At 41.2% G+C, this 16,003-nt stretch overlaps 1 protein-coding gene across 2 annotated transcripts in view; it reads right to left on the minus strand.

The window, feature by feature from the left end:
• Positions 1 to 16,003, minus strand: part of RAB3B (RAB3B, member RAS oncogene family) — a 72,420-nt gene that overhangs the window by 17,142 nt on the left and 39,275 nt on the right. For both annotated transcript variants that reach the window (XM_075182082.1, XM_075182084.1), the window contains exon 3: positions 89 to 207. In XM_075182082.1, the coding sequence (XP_075038183.1) occupies positions 89 to 207 (119 nt within the window). The remainder of the gene's footprint in view (positions 1 to 88; positions 208 to 16,003) is intronic.

The following is a 16,003-nucleotide window of genomic DNA, read 5'->3' on the forward strand; positions in this document are numbered from 1 at the left end:
CTTGGACACCTTAAAGTCCTATATATATTTTTTTCAACATATGGAGCTGTCAGCATATTGTACATTATAGTGAGTAGAAACTACTTACCAGTCCTGCACAGCGTTATACGACTCCTCGTTGGCGATGTCATACATCAGTATGAATCCCATGGCGCCTCGATAATATGCAGTGGTAATGGTCCTGTATCTCTCCTGTCCAGCTGTGTCCTGTACAAAATCACAGAGCGATGAGTCAGAGACCAAGATCAGCGCTAATGGTTCTTCATTCAAGAGTCTGCTGTATACTTAACTCGTACTTAACCTTACTTCAAGTGTGCGGTTTTTAATGTAGTTTAAATTTGCGAACAGCGGGGAAGAAGAGAAGGAAGTGTGTTTTTTTATGGCTCATCTATACAAGCTTGAATTAAACCATTTTACCAATAAACCCCCTCCAACTAGCTAGAGAGACCTCTTTGATCCGATGCCCAGTACCCCTGTCTGTTGTCAGTTTATCACCCATCCATCTGGCCGCACTGGTTGCTTTTCCAAGCACAAACGCGTACAAATATATGGGTGAACATAACCTATGTTGAACCCTTGTCAACGTAGTCAACTGGGGGGCAGATATTGGTAAATGATTCAGCCGATTCTGAGGCTCCACCAAATTTCAGAGGTACATTGTTCCCCACTGGAGACATCAGGCCAATCACAGCACATGGAATGTAGAGAAGCCAATCACAGCACATGGAATGTAGAGAAGCCAATCACAGCACATGGAATGTAGACAAACCAATCACTAAGCATTGAGATAGGTCACATGTCTATAGCTGTATAAAAGGAGTTTGTGGCCTCCTAGACACTCATTCTTCCTAGATTATAGTGCGTCTGTAGATACCGTTATATAACCCAGGGCACTGCCTGTCAAATTCACCAAATGCTTTTTGTGCCAACATATTTTGCTACCTCACTGCACCATTAATGACTTTTACAGGTCATTAGCGACAATCATAAAGTTGAACAAATACACTGGCTTGTGCAAAACAGTTCTTCTCTTGCCATTAGCACCTATCTAGATGTATAAATACACATGAGATAGGAAGGCGGCTGCAGGTAATGCAAATATAAATGTGGATCCAACAATCAGCGTACAGGACAGATTATAATAATTCAATCAGAAATACATAGGCTTTGTTACTTATTAGTGTCTTATTATGGTATCCCAATCTCTTTACAATTCTAAGATTTAAAACTTAACATTTTTAATCTTTAATACAGGCTCAACTTGCCCTGATTCATTGTGCATTCTTCTCTATGTGCTGGTATTATAAAGACTGTCCTCTAACCCTTCATTGTAGTGTAACTACATGTTACATCAAACAATTAAAATAAAACAGACATTGAGAAAATATCCTGTCAAACATAATTGCTCCTTTAAAAAGGCTCTTAGAGAACATCTGTAAATCTTTCAATAAATGGTAATAGCCAACCCATACAGCATTCAATGTCACAGATGAAAAAAAAAGTATGATCCCAGAACAAGATATTAAAATATATATATATATATATATATATATATATATATATATATATGATATATCTTAATGATCTGCCTTTGAAGTACTTAATATTAGCGCTTAAGAGCTGCAGTTTCAACAGTACAGCTCTGTTCTTTTAAAGGGTCACTGTGAATTACTGTACAGGTCAAGTCAATCTTTGATGAAAAGTCATTTCGCTAATGACCAGATACATTTGCTAGGAGTTGAGCAGAATGATTCATAACGATCCAGAGATTATGCGCAGCAATTAGCATCCCCTATAAAATAAGCACTCATCATCACATTTGTTACTGATTCTTTTCAAAATTTTATTAATGTCAAAATGAATATAAAGAATGCCCTTATGATGAGGGGGAGAGGTTCCAAAATGATTGCTTTTTTTAATCAGTGGACAACACTAAAAAGAAAACGAACCAGGGTAATAGATTTATGGGAGAATACAGTTTCCATCCCCTAGGTTGGGGAGGTGTCTCTCGGTAGCGGAGGGTTGGCTTGTACTTGAACGTGCACTGGTGCAAAGCCAAAGTGTGGATGGATAGGCTACAGTCGCATCAAAAGGAGCTTACACACATAATTACTTCATGGATAGCAGGCATTCAGGGCTATCTCCAACAATTTTATAGGTCTAACTAGTTTTTGACAGGTAGCTAGATTAGATAGAGAGTGCATTCCCTACTGTAAACTATATGGATATTAGAAGGAGTTGTGTGACAGTATAAAAGCATGAAGTTGAATCCAAGTTGACTTCCACTCATAGGCAAACTGAGGGAGGGTTTCCCAGTGCCTGGAAAACCCCCCTCCAAACCTGGGGCACTGTATAATTGAAGTGGCTAGACCCTGCCCCCGGCTCTGCTTGAAAAGGGAGAGCTGTGTGCATCTAACAGTAGTGCAAGCAGCATTGCCCATGTATATTATGGGGATAGGAAGAGTTAAAGAACAACCAAGCACTGTCTAAAATTATAGCTACGCCCCCATGCATACTGGTCACGCCTACTGGTGGCATGGTGTGGAAACCCCCCCTCTACAAATCCTGCGTTTGCCCCTGCCACTATCCCTAATAACTTACAGTATTGGATGTATTATTCCTTTTAATACCCAGGTTTTGTGAATGAACATCAAAGTGATGACCTCACAACTTACTGTTTCTACATTTGCTTTACATTTGTTTCTACATGTACACACACACACACACACACAAACAACTTATTAATTCTCAGAAATAGCTAAAAGCAATAGATATATAATAATACAAGTCCTTTTGTTTCCTCTCCACAGAGACATGCCAGCACCAGTGGTATACCTAGCTGCTGTTCTATTGAAGATAACTGCAAGTGAGAGGAATGAAAAGTGTCTTATTTGACATGTTTTTGTGAAACACCCCAAGCTCGGCTCAGAATAACTGGCTACAATCAGGTCCTTATCAGGCAAACACACACTTTCCCTATGCTGTGTATACTGATGAGCTGTCACAGCCAGTGACAAAACACCGAACAATCTGTTCAAATGGAAGTTCTGAAAATAGGCAGCTTTTCTGATACAGAGGGTAGGTGCACATTCCGGATGTCAGAACCCCAAATGAGGCATGAATCTGTTTTTTGGGGGTCCCCCAATATGCATTACATTCTATCGGGAGTAATTACTTTTTGGGACCTCCTAGAACAAGGATACACATTAACGATTGCTCCAATGTGGTCACAACCCCTTTTTATGTTAGTATCACTGGAATACAGTGCTCTAAACTTGTCCCAATTACCTCTGGAACAATGGAGCGTTGGGAATCATGGAAGTATGGGCACACTTGTTATGCCCACCAGTGACCAGTGCACCAGTCACCCGCTCATAACTGCTCTGCTATGCCCAGCAGCTGTGAATGGGACATACCGCCCAACTTTCTGTCCCACGGGGCAATACCGGGAACACATGGACCATAACAAACCCTCCTGAGGAAAGGGTTACTGCACAGAAATGGGTTTGTGTCAGAAAGCGCTAGTGTCTTTCTGACACAGTTAGTCGGGACTCAAATCAATGCAAAGAGACCGATTCGTCCTTATTGCAACATGGGTGAGACTACAAAGACCCAGGACTACTATAAGGCAGCAATTATAGAGGGGGATTCACGTCATTCTGGAGTGATGAGACTGTTGCTCTGTAATCAGGGACAGGACTGTTCCGATTAATCTGCACACTCCTAATTTAAATAACTATTTTCATTTGACCTCAAGTTGCTGCTAAAATCAATTTAATATTGTTATTTCTGAACAGTTATTCTGCGTAATTAAATTGTATCATGATTTTATTATTAAACTGAAACAGTTGATCAGTGTGCATATAGTACATGTGGCATCTTTATATATTCTTTTATACATTGTGATATATATCCATATAGATAGATAGATATCTAGATAGCTAGAGATATCTATCTATCTATATATTTTTTTAGACACACATACAAATAAACTTTGCGTTATATTTTTGTGTCATTTTTTTAAAGTCTATGACAACAAATTATTGAAGCCCAACATGTTCCTGTTAATTTTTGACCAGAGTTGCACACGACAATGAAGGTGTTTGGGGAGGGGGGAGAGTACGGGGCAGCCTTGTACTTCAAAAGCACCAGACAATGCCGCTGGAGGTGTGGCTATTCCCCCATCTGATGTGGCCATGCCCTGTCCAGATTCCCAAATGTCAGGAGGTATGCGGATCTAGCAGTTGCAGAGTGTGTAGAGATACATAAACTGTGGCCCTAAATCTTAAGTCAGTGACTAGAGAAAAATATTGTTAATAAATGAGCCTTGGCAGTGCCAGGGTTATGAGGATCCAATGCTGTAATGGAAGCCAAGGTTTTCTAATGAGCTGCGATGCAATCTCTTAGCGTTTATCATCACCTGTTATTTATATAGCGCCACTAATTCCGCAGCGCTGTACAGAGAACTCACTCACATCAGTCTCTGCCCCGTTGGAGCTTACAGTCTAAATTCTAAGGGGGGGGGGGGGGGAGAGAGAGAGACAAACACACTAGGGTCAATTTGATAGCAGTCAATTAACCTACTAGTATGGTTTTGGAGTGTGGGAGGAAACCGGAGCACCCGGAGGAAACCCACGCAAACACTGGAAGAACATACAAACTCCACACAGATAAGGCCATGGTCGGGTATCAAATTCATGACCCCAGTACTGTTGGGCAGAAGTGCTAATCACTAAGCCACTGTGCTGTGAGGTCAGGACGCATAGAGAATTCCTCACGCGGTTCCCACAGCAGCGCACTAGAGGAGATCACCAATAACAGAAGAAAGAAACCGTTAGATCACAGAAAGAGAAGCATTGTTCACCTTCTAATGTAACTGCTGTTCATCTGTCATAAATTATTTAAAAACACAGAATAATTCCATGTTACATGACAGGAACAGTTATGTGTTAGAGACAAAAATAAACCAGGTGTCTCATTTTGTCTTACACTCAGGACAACCTGAATATCACATTATATCCTGCAAATGACACAAAAGCTAAAAGGTATTAAAACGACTGGAGAGGCTGTATGTTAATTCTTTACAGCTGTGAGAGATCCTTTCAGTGTTAGAACATTTGTTTCAGACAAATTGTTCAGCGGTATGTGCTGTGATGAAGCATTATAACCCAATACTCTAAGTACCCATTATATATGGATAGCACATACAGAGGGTTACCTGGACCCATGTCACCTTAAAGGGTGTTCCCTAACCAATAATAGTAGTTTGGTTGGGGTCCCTGTCTGGACCTTTCATGTTCACCATCAGCACTGCTCAGCTTTCTCCATAGCAGGGAGTTTGGACACAGAGGGCTAGATTTACTAAGCTGTGGGTTTGAAAAAGTGGGGATGTTGCAACCAACCAGATTCTAGCTATCATTTATTTAGTGTTTTCTTCAAAATGACAGCTAGAATCTGATTGGTTGCTATAGGCAACTTCCCCACTTTTTCAAACACACAGCTTAGTAAATCTAGCCCAGAGGTTCTAATTAAAAACCTATAGTCCAGTACCAATCTGTGTTACATTCTCCTCTGCATTACAACAACTCCACTCTCTTCTTATCTGTACGAAGCCCATTGCACATTTAAGAAGCCTTGCGCTTTATTTTGGTGCAACTTTGAAGACCTAGGGCTAGATTTACTAAGCTGCGGGTTTGAAAAAGTGGGGATGTTGCCTATAGCCACCAATCAGATTCTAGCTATCATTTTGTAGAAGGTACTAAATAAATGAAAGTTAGAATCTGATTGGTTGCTATAGGCAACATCCCCACTTTTTCAAACCCGCAGCTTAGTAAATCTAGCCCCTCAGCTCTGCTGCTTACTTCCAATGTTTATGCTGGAGAGGTGGCTTTCTCCTGGCTCCACTTCCATGAGAGCATTAGTTATTTAGTATAATATACATTTACTATGATTTTTGGGTGAATTTGCTGGGATACCACCCCTGGGACCATGTTCAGTGGATTTAATCTGTAAAGCAGGCCTGTCCAACCTGCGGCCCTCCAGGTGTTGTGAAACTACAAGCCCCAGCATGCTTTGCCAGTAGACAACCTGTTGATAGCTGGAAGAGCATGCTGGGACTTGTAGTTTCACAACATCTGGAGGGCCGCAGGTTGGACAAGCCTGCTGTAAAGCCTTTCTAATTGTACAATGATGGTCTTACAGTTGTAAGGAAATTGTCTTTCCCAGGCCGATAAGCAGCAACAATTGCTTCTCGAAAATTGTTTCAAATATCTTTTCTCCTTGGCATGGTGTTAACACAAAGCTAAATGCTCCGTACTGGACTGATGACAGTTCTGCTTTTATATATAGAGGGTAGCGCTTCTTCCTGATCAAATAAGAAATTCCACGTGATTAATAGCCTATGTCTCAAAGTATCTTTGTATAAGGAAGCTGCAAGGGTGTACTTAGTTTTTCACACATCACATGAAATTAAATTTTTTGAAGTTTTAAGACATAGTAAGGACTAGATGATTTTTGATTATGTCCTGATAGGTACAAACATAGATGTAAAAGATCGTGTCCTTTCTTTTTCACATTACTGAACACTTATAAAAGTGTTTTTGGTGTGTACATGCTATTTTATTTTATATTTTGGTTTTGCACTACCAGCCATTATTAGACATGATCCCCCTCCTGGGACTAGTGCTGAAATGCAGAGGGTATAGGCTTGCAAGAACATAACTATGATATGTACACAGCATACCAAGAAATGCTGCTGGCTTAAATATAATAATGTTCATGTGGTCAGAGTAGCAGCAGGCTCATCACGTCCCCTGAATGTAACCGTTGCCCAATAAGATTATTGTGTGTACTTTGTACTATAATTTATGCCAGTAGTGAACAGGTAGTCTGTGGCTGCAGACGTCTCTAGTAGTCACAAGCAACTCTGCTGACCAGCTATTGGATTTCTCTCTGGCCTTCTGTTCTGTATTTCTGATGTCACAGTATTTAATGGGAAATTACATTGTAGTCATTATATAAAACACTGGGTTGTTTAGAAAACCTACTGAATATCATCTTAGTTCAATGTCATTGCTGTTGCTATCTCTGTTCCTCCTTCAATGATCTCCACTGACTCCTCAGCAGCTGCCACCGACCATGGGGAACAACTGTCCCGGCTCTGTTTCCAGCAGCAGGAATGATGCCAACGAAAAACAGCGAGCTGCACGCAGCTTCTACAAGTTGGCAGAGAGCCACAAGAGCGCTGGAGCTGCAGGAAAGTTAGAGCCTTCTCTGGAACCAGAACAGGAAGTTGGTTCATTTAATAAAACATTTCAGGTAAGTCGTGAAGGACAATTATGTTAATACAGAATATTCTGCGCTTGAATCTAAATTGTGAATGTAAATTAAATTGAAAACTAAAATATGACCCTAATGTATGAGGGAAAAAAACCTTTATCAAGGGTTTGATAAAAACATGGGTAGACAACATGAATAATAAGCATAAGTTACAGAATGCACATCTCTTACAAACATTATCTAATGTCAAAGTTCATATATTAAACCTATTTGTGGAGTGCAGGGTGCACTATTGGCAGAACAAAAGCTGTGATCCAGGATAGGATCAGATAATCCCCCTATATATATATATATATATATATATAATAGCAGAACGGATAATAGTCTTTAGAGATAGAAAATGTCCAGCGTGTAAAATTGATGTCCACAGTACACTGGTTAATATACTTGCGCTTTGATGTAATGTCTGATGTGGTGATTGTTCCTTTGAGTGTCCAGTTGAACCACTGCAGGATAGATTGGAAGACGAGTAGTCCTGGCAGTCAATAATGAATTATCCGATGAGGAGATTCAGCAGAGTTTAGTAGTTCAGTGGAAATAATTCTGTTGGAGGCGTGCACGCCAAACCGTGGAGCGCACGCTTGCTTGGATGTCCAGAACCGGATGTGCACAACCGGAAGTGGCAGATGATTGTCCGACGCGTTTCGTCACCTAGGTGACTTTCTCAAGGCGGTGATGGTGAAGGACAATTATGGTTGCCAGCAGCTGACTGTTTTAGGATTTCTACAAGGACTAGTTCATGTTTCTTGTCTCCACCTTGTATGGTCTCTCCTCGTACCAACCATACCAGGCCACCGATAGCTGTACAGAAATGCCAGTCGCCAATGGCTGCTTTATTATTGGCAATTAATAACACCAGCAGCAAATGCTTCTGTTATCCAGCTTTCAGGAAGACCAACTTGTATACAACGGAGAAGATAATTAAACATGTTTTTTATCATCTCTGTCAGACATAATCTTGAACATCCTGAAGATCAGGATTTGAATTGATACTGGTGTAATGCAATGTGGATCCTCTGTTCCACAAGTTAGGTGTTAATTGTTCTTCACCAGAGGTCTCCGCAAGGATGGACTCTGAAATTGCTATGGAAATCCACAGGTCATGGCCTCCGAGTATGTTTCACTGAGACGTGGCTGATCACATACCAACAAGGAAGGACATTATCCAGAAAACAGGCCAAATGTAAATTTTTTTTCAAAAGGACACAGTTCAGGCAAGTTGTTATAAGGAATGGTCAGAGATGAGGCAGGGATAGATTCCAGATAAGCATAAAACAAAATGATTAAATTAGACAGACAAATCCTTAGTGCCAATCAGGTCCTGTATAAATTTCAGCAAGAATGAATAAAAGCATTTCCGGACATCTAGCGAATGAGCCGTTAAGTTACTATGAGTTGGGTTTCAGGCCCACTTTAGTAAATATACCCCTTTAGTGTAAATTTCCCAAACTGCGGGTTTTGGAAAAAGTGGTTATGTTGCCTATAGCAACCAATCAGATTCTAGTTGTCATTTTGTAGAATGCACTAAATAAATGAAAGCTAGAATCTGATTGGTTACTATAGGCAACATCTCCACTTTTTCATACCCGCAGTTTAGTAAATATACCCCTAAGTATTGCTAGATTCCCACAATTTTTTTCTTCAAGTAATCTGGAGTTTAAGGCAATCATTCTAATTCTATGTCAACTGGGCTGTCAGATCAGAGGCTCACTGAGAGACAAGGTGGGCAATCCGATGACACAGGAATATACAAAGATTCTAAGGGGTATATTTACTAAACTGCGGGTTTGAAGAAGTGGAGCTGTTGCCTATAGCAACCAATCAGATTCTAGCTGTCATTTATTTAGTGCATTCTAAAAAATGACAGCTAGAATCTGATTGGTTGCTATAGGCAACATCTCCACTTTTTCAAACCCAAAGTTTAGTAAATATACCCCTAAGATCACACATTTTTAATTTGATGGAAAACCCTTACTTACAACTCTATTTGTTTAAATCACCACAGCCAAATTTGTTTACATGGCCCAACATGCTAAAATAAAAAAACAAAAAACAAACAAACACATCCCGGGTCATAACGGGGCACTTTATCAACCAGGACAGAGCCCACTTAGCAGTCCCATGCCCAAAAAATAGGCCACACCCCAAAAGTCAGGATGGTTGGGGAATAGGTCTTTACCAACCACTCCTCCAACCAATTATTACTAAAGGTCATCTCCACTCCTTTGTGATATTAAGGACTGGTCTGTGTACCATCCATCACATCACCTTGCAGGTGTGCTTTTCAGCTCTACTTAATCTTATTTCAATCCAGGGAGCGAAAGCCAGGAAGGCTGAACTGGCTTTAAAGAGGTAAATATCATGTATGTTAACAAAAGCCTATCCTTTGCAACTTGTCCTTTTAAATGGATGGAAACTTAAGCCTGAGAGATAGACTGTCACACGATGAGTCAGTTCCATTCATGGCCCTGTCAGATTATACGTCTACAGATCTGTCACACGTCGTACAGCAGCTGTGTGTATAAAGATGCAGACTGCTTCGATCTGGAAATCATGTCTTTGTGACAAATTATCTGATGTTTAGACAGCTGTTTTTCCCTGGACTGAATAATACACAGAGCGTCGTATCAGCCAAATCAATGTGCAAGAGTAGTAACTATCTTCAGAAAGTGGGCATCGCTGCTTTATAAAATAAGATGCAGTTCTACACATTGGTGATCATTTATGAAAGGCTAAGCACAGAGATGGTGCATAAGATGGGAACTGAAATGACATTCTCCTCATCCAAGACACAAATTATAATTAACATTTATATCTTGCCTGGCACACACTGTACCAGGAAAATGTCACCCCCCCCCCCCCCCCACCCCAGTACCTGCTACCTCAGTTTGTCTTATAGCCACACCATTGCCGTGATACACAGTATAGAGCAAAAACCTTACGCACGGTGGCTCAGTGGTTAGCACTTCTGCCTCACAGCACTGAGGCCATGAGTTCGATTCCCGACCATGGCCTTATCTGTGTGGAGTTTGTATGTTCTCCCCGTGTTTGCGTGGGTTTCCTCTGGGTGCTCCAGTTTCTTCCCACACTCCAAAAACATACTGGTAGGTTAATTGGCTGCTATCAAATTGACCCTAGTCTGTCTGTCTGTGCATGTGTGTGTATGTTGGGGAATTTAGACTGTGAGGTCCAGTGGGGCAGGGACTGATGTGAGCGAGTTCTCTGTACAGCGCTGCAAAATTAGTGGCTCTATATAAATAAATGACCTTACAATCCAAGTCAACGACTTGGTCCAGGAGGAAATATTAATATTATATTCTATTTCGGTACTTAACAGTTCTACAATTCTTCTTTTGTTACAGTTAGATATATTTGTGTTTTGTTCATCTTTAAAAGTATCAAATACATGTTATATAATGATAAATAGCCATCTGCAGCACCTCTGGAATGGGCTCCTGCATGCAGTGAGCTAGAAGGCTGACATATTGTACACACTTACCAACAACACCGTCAGATACACAGAGATAACGCAGACAGTCACATGCAATTAACACGACTACCAGGCAGGTGCCTGAAACAAGACCTCTATCTCCACTCCAGGCTCAGTACAGCAGAAGAACAACTGCAAGCTCACAGCACATTGTGCATTTGGTCCCGTCACCTATGCTTCACCTCCACCCCACACACAAGGCTGATATTTAGACAAGCTGGCTTGCTACCCAGTAGTATGGTTTGGGTGAAAGCATACCTCCCAGCTGCCCTGATTTACATGAGACAGCCTCCAATTTGAGGGGACTATTCTGCTGTCCTGTGGATTACAACTTTTGTTCCAAATCCAGGACAGGTGGAATATAAGTGCTCCTTTAAAGCCGTATGCACCCAAAGGGGTGTTTTTAGGTGGCTGGGCACTAAAATGATGTAGCCATTTCTCCTGGCTGTCAGGATCTGTCATTGACTGCACTTCAGCATCTTCCTTAAGGATGCTGCTTGCCTCCTGCAGCTCCTGTCTGCTAAGAGCGATGTCGAACTTTGCCTCTCTGTGGACCTGGCCTGCAGTACCCCTCTACCACCAGAGGTGCTGCTGTCTGACCATAGTACTTTCCACCTCACTAGCAGGAGTTACCTCATTCCCTAATCAGCACCCACACCTGTTCACTGCCTTTATAAGACTGCCTCTCCCAATACTCTGTGGCAGTTTATTGTTGTCTTGCCTGCTGTTGCCGATTCTCCAGAGTATCCTGTGTCATGTTCCAGTCTGGCTTCCTGGTATTGACCCCTGCTTGTTCCTTGGCTATGCTGCTTATCTTCTGACCCAGACCCAGGCTCCGTTTCTGACTACGCTCCAGCTCATTCCCTGGTACCTTGGTGGCTCTCCTGGCTTTTGACCCTTTGGCTTGTTTGACCCTGCTCTATCCTGACACCCACCGATCGATCCAGTGCCTCGTGCCTCCTGGCAATACCTCTCATTTGGGCAGGGTCATCTGTACCTTTTGTTTCAATCACTGTATGTTACTTGTTTGTATTACAATACCCTCATTGCACAGCACAGAGTACTATGTTGGCACTTTATAAATAATAGTATTCTAGAGTAGGCAAGGCATTGTTGCATCTTCTAAACTAAAGCTTGCGGGTACTATGCGGTCTTAGAAAACATGTATGTTTGAATCTAATATAGTTAACATAAGTGACTTGTGTGAAAGAGTAAATATAATTCAATGCCCGCTAAGGTAAACCTTGTATAAAAAAAATATATATAAAATACATTTAAGGTGCATTTTGAAAATATATAAATTCCAATTGATTTTATATAGAAGTGTTCTTAAAATGTAATTTGTCATACATAAAAATGCCACAGAATATAAATTTGAGGGAATGTTCACCTATATATTTAATTTAGTACGGACATTAGAAGATGAATTCCTATGGTGAGTTATATATATCTGCATGTCGATAATACACTTAGTTTAGATGGTCATTTTAATTAAGGTCTGGGTAAAAAAAACACTAGGTCTAATCAGCATTCAGCACATGTCAGAGAATATCAAGTGATAAGTAAGCTCATTGATTAAACAAATCAAAGGTCATTTTCTAATTACGATCATAGCTGGATTAGATGACACTAGTAGGTGGCCATCAAGAATCACTTAAGCTACAAGTGAGCTAGAAAACTGTCAAAGTCAGTACCACACTTTGTCATAGTCAGTTGTGTGTACTTTATTAAATACCCGAGACAGGGAAGGGCTGGCATAGCTTAGCCTGTGGGGCAAAACTTAGCAAACTATGAGGAAAGCAGAATATAGAGGATCGAACCAATTTGCATTATTTTCCGTTTTATGAAGGTTTAAGTAAAGCATACCTCCCAGCTGTCCAGATGTTGGTAGGACACCCAGATTCATGGCTGAAAAATAGGTGGGACTTACCCAATAGCGGGTGAGTTTGTCCAAACTTACTCATTTGTGGGCAGAGTTGGATCACAATGGGGTGGGGCTTATTTTGTCCCGATTTTGCGATTCTAAATGTTAGGAGGTGGGACCAAAATCAAGCACAATGTACATAGATAAAGGTCTGTAAACCGATGTATTTTTTCCAAAAATATCCAATGTCCCCTAACTTTTAGGGGTTATTTGAAGAACGAGTAAGAGTGCAATTACATCCACTTTTGCATTTTCCCTCAATGGTTAGTTCCACTGAGATGAGCTGCGCTTTGTAAGTCTTGCTCTTTGCAGAAGACTCCCCCTGATTTGTATGACGGGTCTGTAATTAGAGGTCTTCCAGATGTTGTACCCCAAGACCCAGGATAAGGAGCATAACAAGAAATGCCTGTGACTCATAGAACTATAATTCTTAAATCTTTAAAAGTGAAATCATTAGGAACTTTTTTAATAACTATCTAGAAAGAAAAACAATTTGTTTGCAAATATTAAAAACGTTTGCAACACAAATCAATCAGAAAAGAAACACTGGTTTGCAGCCTGGCAATGAGGGAGTTACACAGATTCTCATCCGTCCACCCCGCTATACAAAGAGTTAACAGAGTATGAATATATAATCACAATATTTGTCTTGGCATCTGCTGAACAGCACTGGAGATTTCTTGACAATAACCTTCTGATATTTGACAGCTTAATACACGCCTGCTGCAAACTTGTCAAATAAAATCAAGAACTAATGCAGATCCTCCCATTAGCTCTAAACTTTCCGATAGAAATAACTGCGAAATGACAGAACCCTTGGGAATGGGATGGATGAGAGCCGAGCGGAGATCTCAGAGAATACTAATGAAATAAATGCGAAGTTAGAGGTGGACGAGCAACTGCTTACACAAGAGAGGGTGAAATAATGTTTTGTATACACAAGAGGATGCAAGGGCACCTCAAGGCATTGGACCAGGACTCAAGGATCTGTGGGCAGCATGGTGGCTCAGTGGTTAGCACTTCTTCCTTACAGCACTGGGGTCACGAGTTCAATTCCTGACCATGGCCTTATCTGTGAGGAGTTTGTATGTTCTCCCCGTGTTTGCATGGGTTTCCTCTGGGTGCTCCGGTTTCCTCCCACACTCCAAAAACATACTGGTAGGTTAATTGGTTGCTAACAAATTGACGTGTGTGTGTGTGTATAATATATATATATATATATTAGGGAATAATGTTAGCCCCAATGGGGCAGGGACTGATGTGAGCGAGTTCTCTGTACAGCGCTGCAGAATTAATGGCGCTATATAAATAAATGGTGATGATGATGATGGATCCCCATAGTGGTGGGTGTATATAACAAACTATCACGTTTCCATCCTTCAATATTACCCCCCACAAACACAACCCACTTTCTACCCACCTACTAATGCTCATTCTCCTTGTCCTCCAAAAATGACAAATATGTCCCTAATGGTATTCATATAGGTGTCCAAAATCTGATGAACCTGAATGCTAATTGTTTAGGTCAACCTGGCTTTTTTTGTGGAACACTATTAGGGCAGTGATGAGCAGACACATGGGCAGATTATGGTTACTGACAGACCGCAATATCTGAAACATCCTGAACAAATTGGAATCATTATGAGCTTAACCATGCAGCAATTTGAATAAAATGACTCAATAAACCAATACAATAATAGTACGAAATTATGTTGTTTGTTTTTTGTTTTTTTTAATAAGTTACTGACTTTCGAGGTATAATAATGGGAGCCTTTTTCCCCCTCCATCATCATCGAGGTATTTTATAAAGTTCCACAATGGTTCTCAAGCAGACAAGAATAAAGGTAAGCCGTTGCGACTTGTGATACCATTACAAAATCCCCGAAAAATGTGCATTGCCCCAGGTCTTCAGACACAACGATTAGGGGAGCAGACAGGTTAAGTCTGATGCAGACTGAAGTACCCCAAATGATTGGGGTACTTCATTTGACATCAGGATGCAATACAGTATACAGGGGCGCATGCAGGGGGGGTTTCTGGTTCTCCAGAAACCCCTCCGTGAGGAACGGGGGCTAAACCATGCTCCTATATAGCGGCACTGTACTGTACAGCAGCCGCAGCGCTGTCAAAGAAGCGTCCGGCGGTGCTGTATTGCACTGCCGCGGACGCTTCTTAAAACTGTAATATTTTTAACGCTGCATTACTTTTGCGAGCAACGTGGCTAATTGAATATGCCCCATAGTATGGCTTTTCTTTATTTCTGCTCCGAGGACAGTGGTACCAGGGGTGTAATTGTGGCTTTGTTAATTGTGTGTGGTTTAGCAAAGGTTTAAACATTCCAAGGAATATGTCCTGAATCTAGAAAAGTGGCTGCAAACAAGTTATGTGGGTACTAGTTCTTAAGAGGACACATACTTGCCATTTAGTTCCATGGACAACTATTAGGTTTATTTGATTAGTATTATCTTCCAGGCGGGTGGTGCTATTTCTAGCAGTCTGGGAAGAAATGTTTCCGTCTCTCGGTCTTATTGCTGAGGAACGGTTTCTGATGATAAGGTGCTGATAAGTGGCTTTGACGTCAGCCCGGCGAGAGTGACTGCAGTGTGTTCCTATCAGGGACCCATCTATTGCTTAATATTATGTATGGGCTTTGAGTCACGGCTAATCCTGCGGCTCATCCACACAAGTCCCTGTGAGCCTGGAGCAGCTGGCGGGGCTAAAATAACTCCATTTACTTAGGCACTCACCCATATAACACCTTTCTCACACACAGGGTACCTGAGAATTGTGCATAGCATATAACACAGACATTGATAAAAAAAAAAAATCTCCTAAAGCATACATTAATTAAGCTAGAAAACAAAGGCAGCACAGTGGCTAAGTGGTTAGCACTTCTGCCTCACAGTGCTGGGGTCCTGAGTTCAATTCCCGACCATGGCTTTATCTGTGTGGAGTTTGTATATTCTACCTGTGTTTGGGTGGGTTTCCTCTGGGTGCTCTGATTTCCTCCCACACTCCAAAAACATACTAGTAGGTTAATTAGCTGCTATCAAAATTGACCCTAGTCTCTCTCTGTGTCTGTGTGTATGTTAGGGAATTAGACTGGAAGCCCCAATGCGGCAGGGACTGATGTGAGCGAGTTCTCTGTACAGCACTGTGGAATTAGTGGCGCTATATAAATAAATGGTGATGATGATGATGAAGGTCCACTGCAGTTTGCTAGAGCACTGGTGGTCTTTAAAATAAAGGAA

The sequence above is a fragment of the Mixophyes fleayi genome, chromosome 8 (genome assembly GCF_038048845.1).
Source record: "Mixophyes fleayi isolate aMixFle1 chromosome 8, aMixFle1.hap1, whole genome shotgun sequence".
In the NCBI taxonomy this organism is placed as follows: Eukaryota; Metazoa; Chordata; class Amphibia; order Anura; family Limnodynastidae; genus Mixophyes; species Mixophyes fleayi.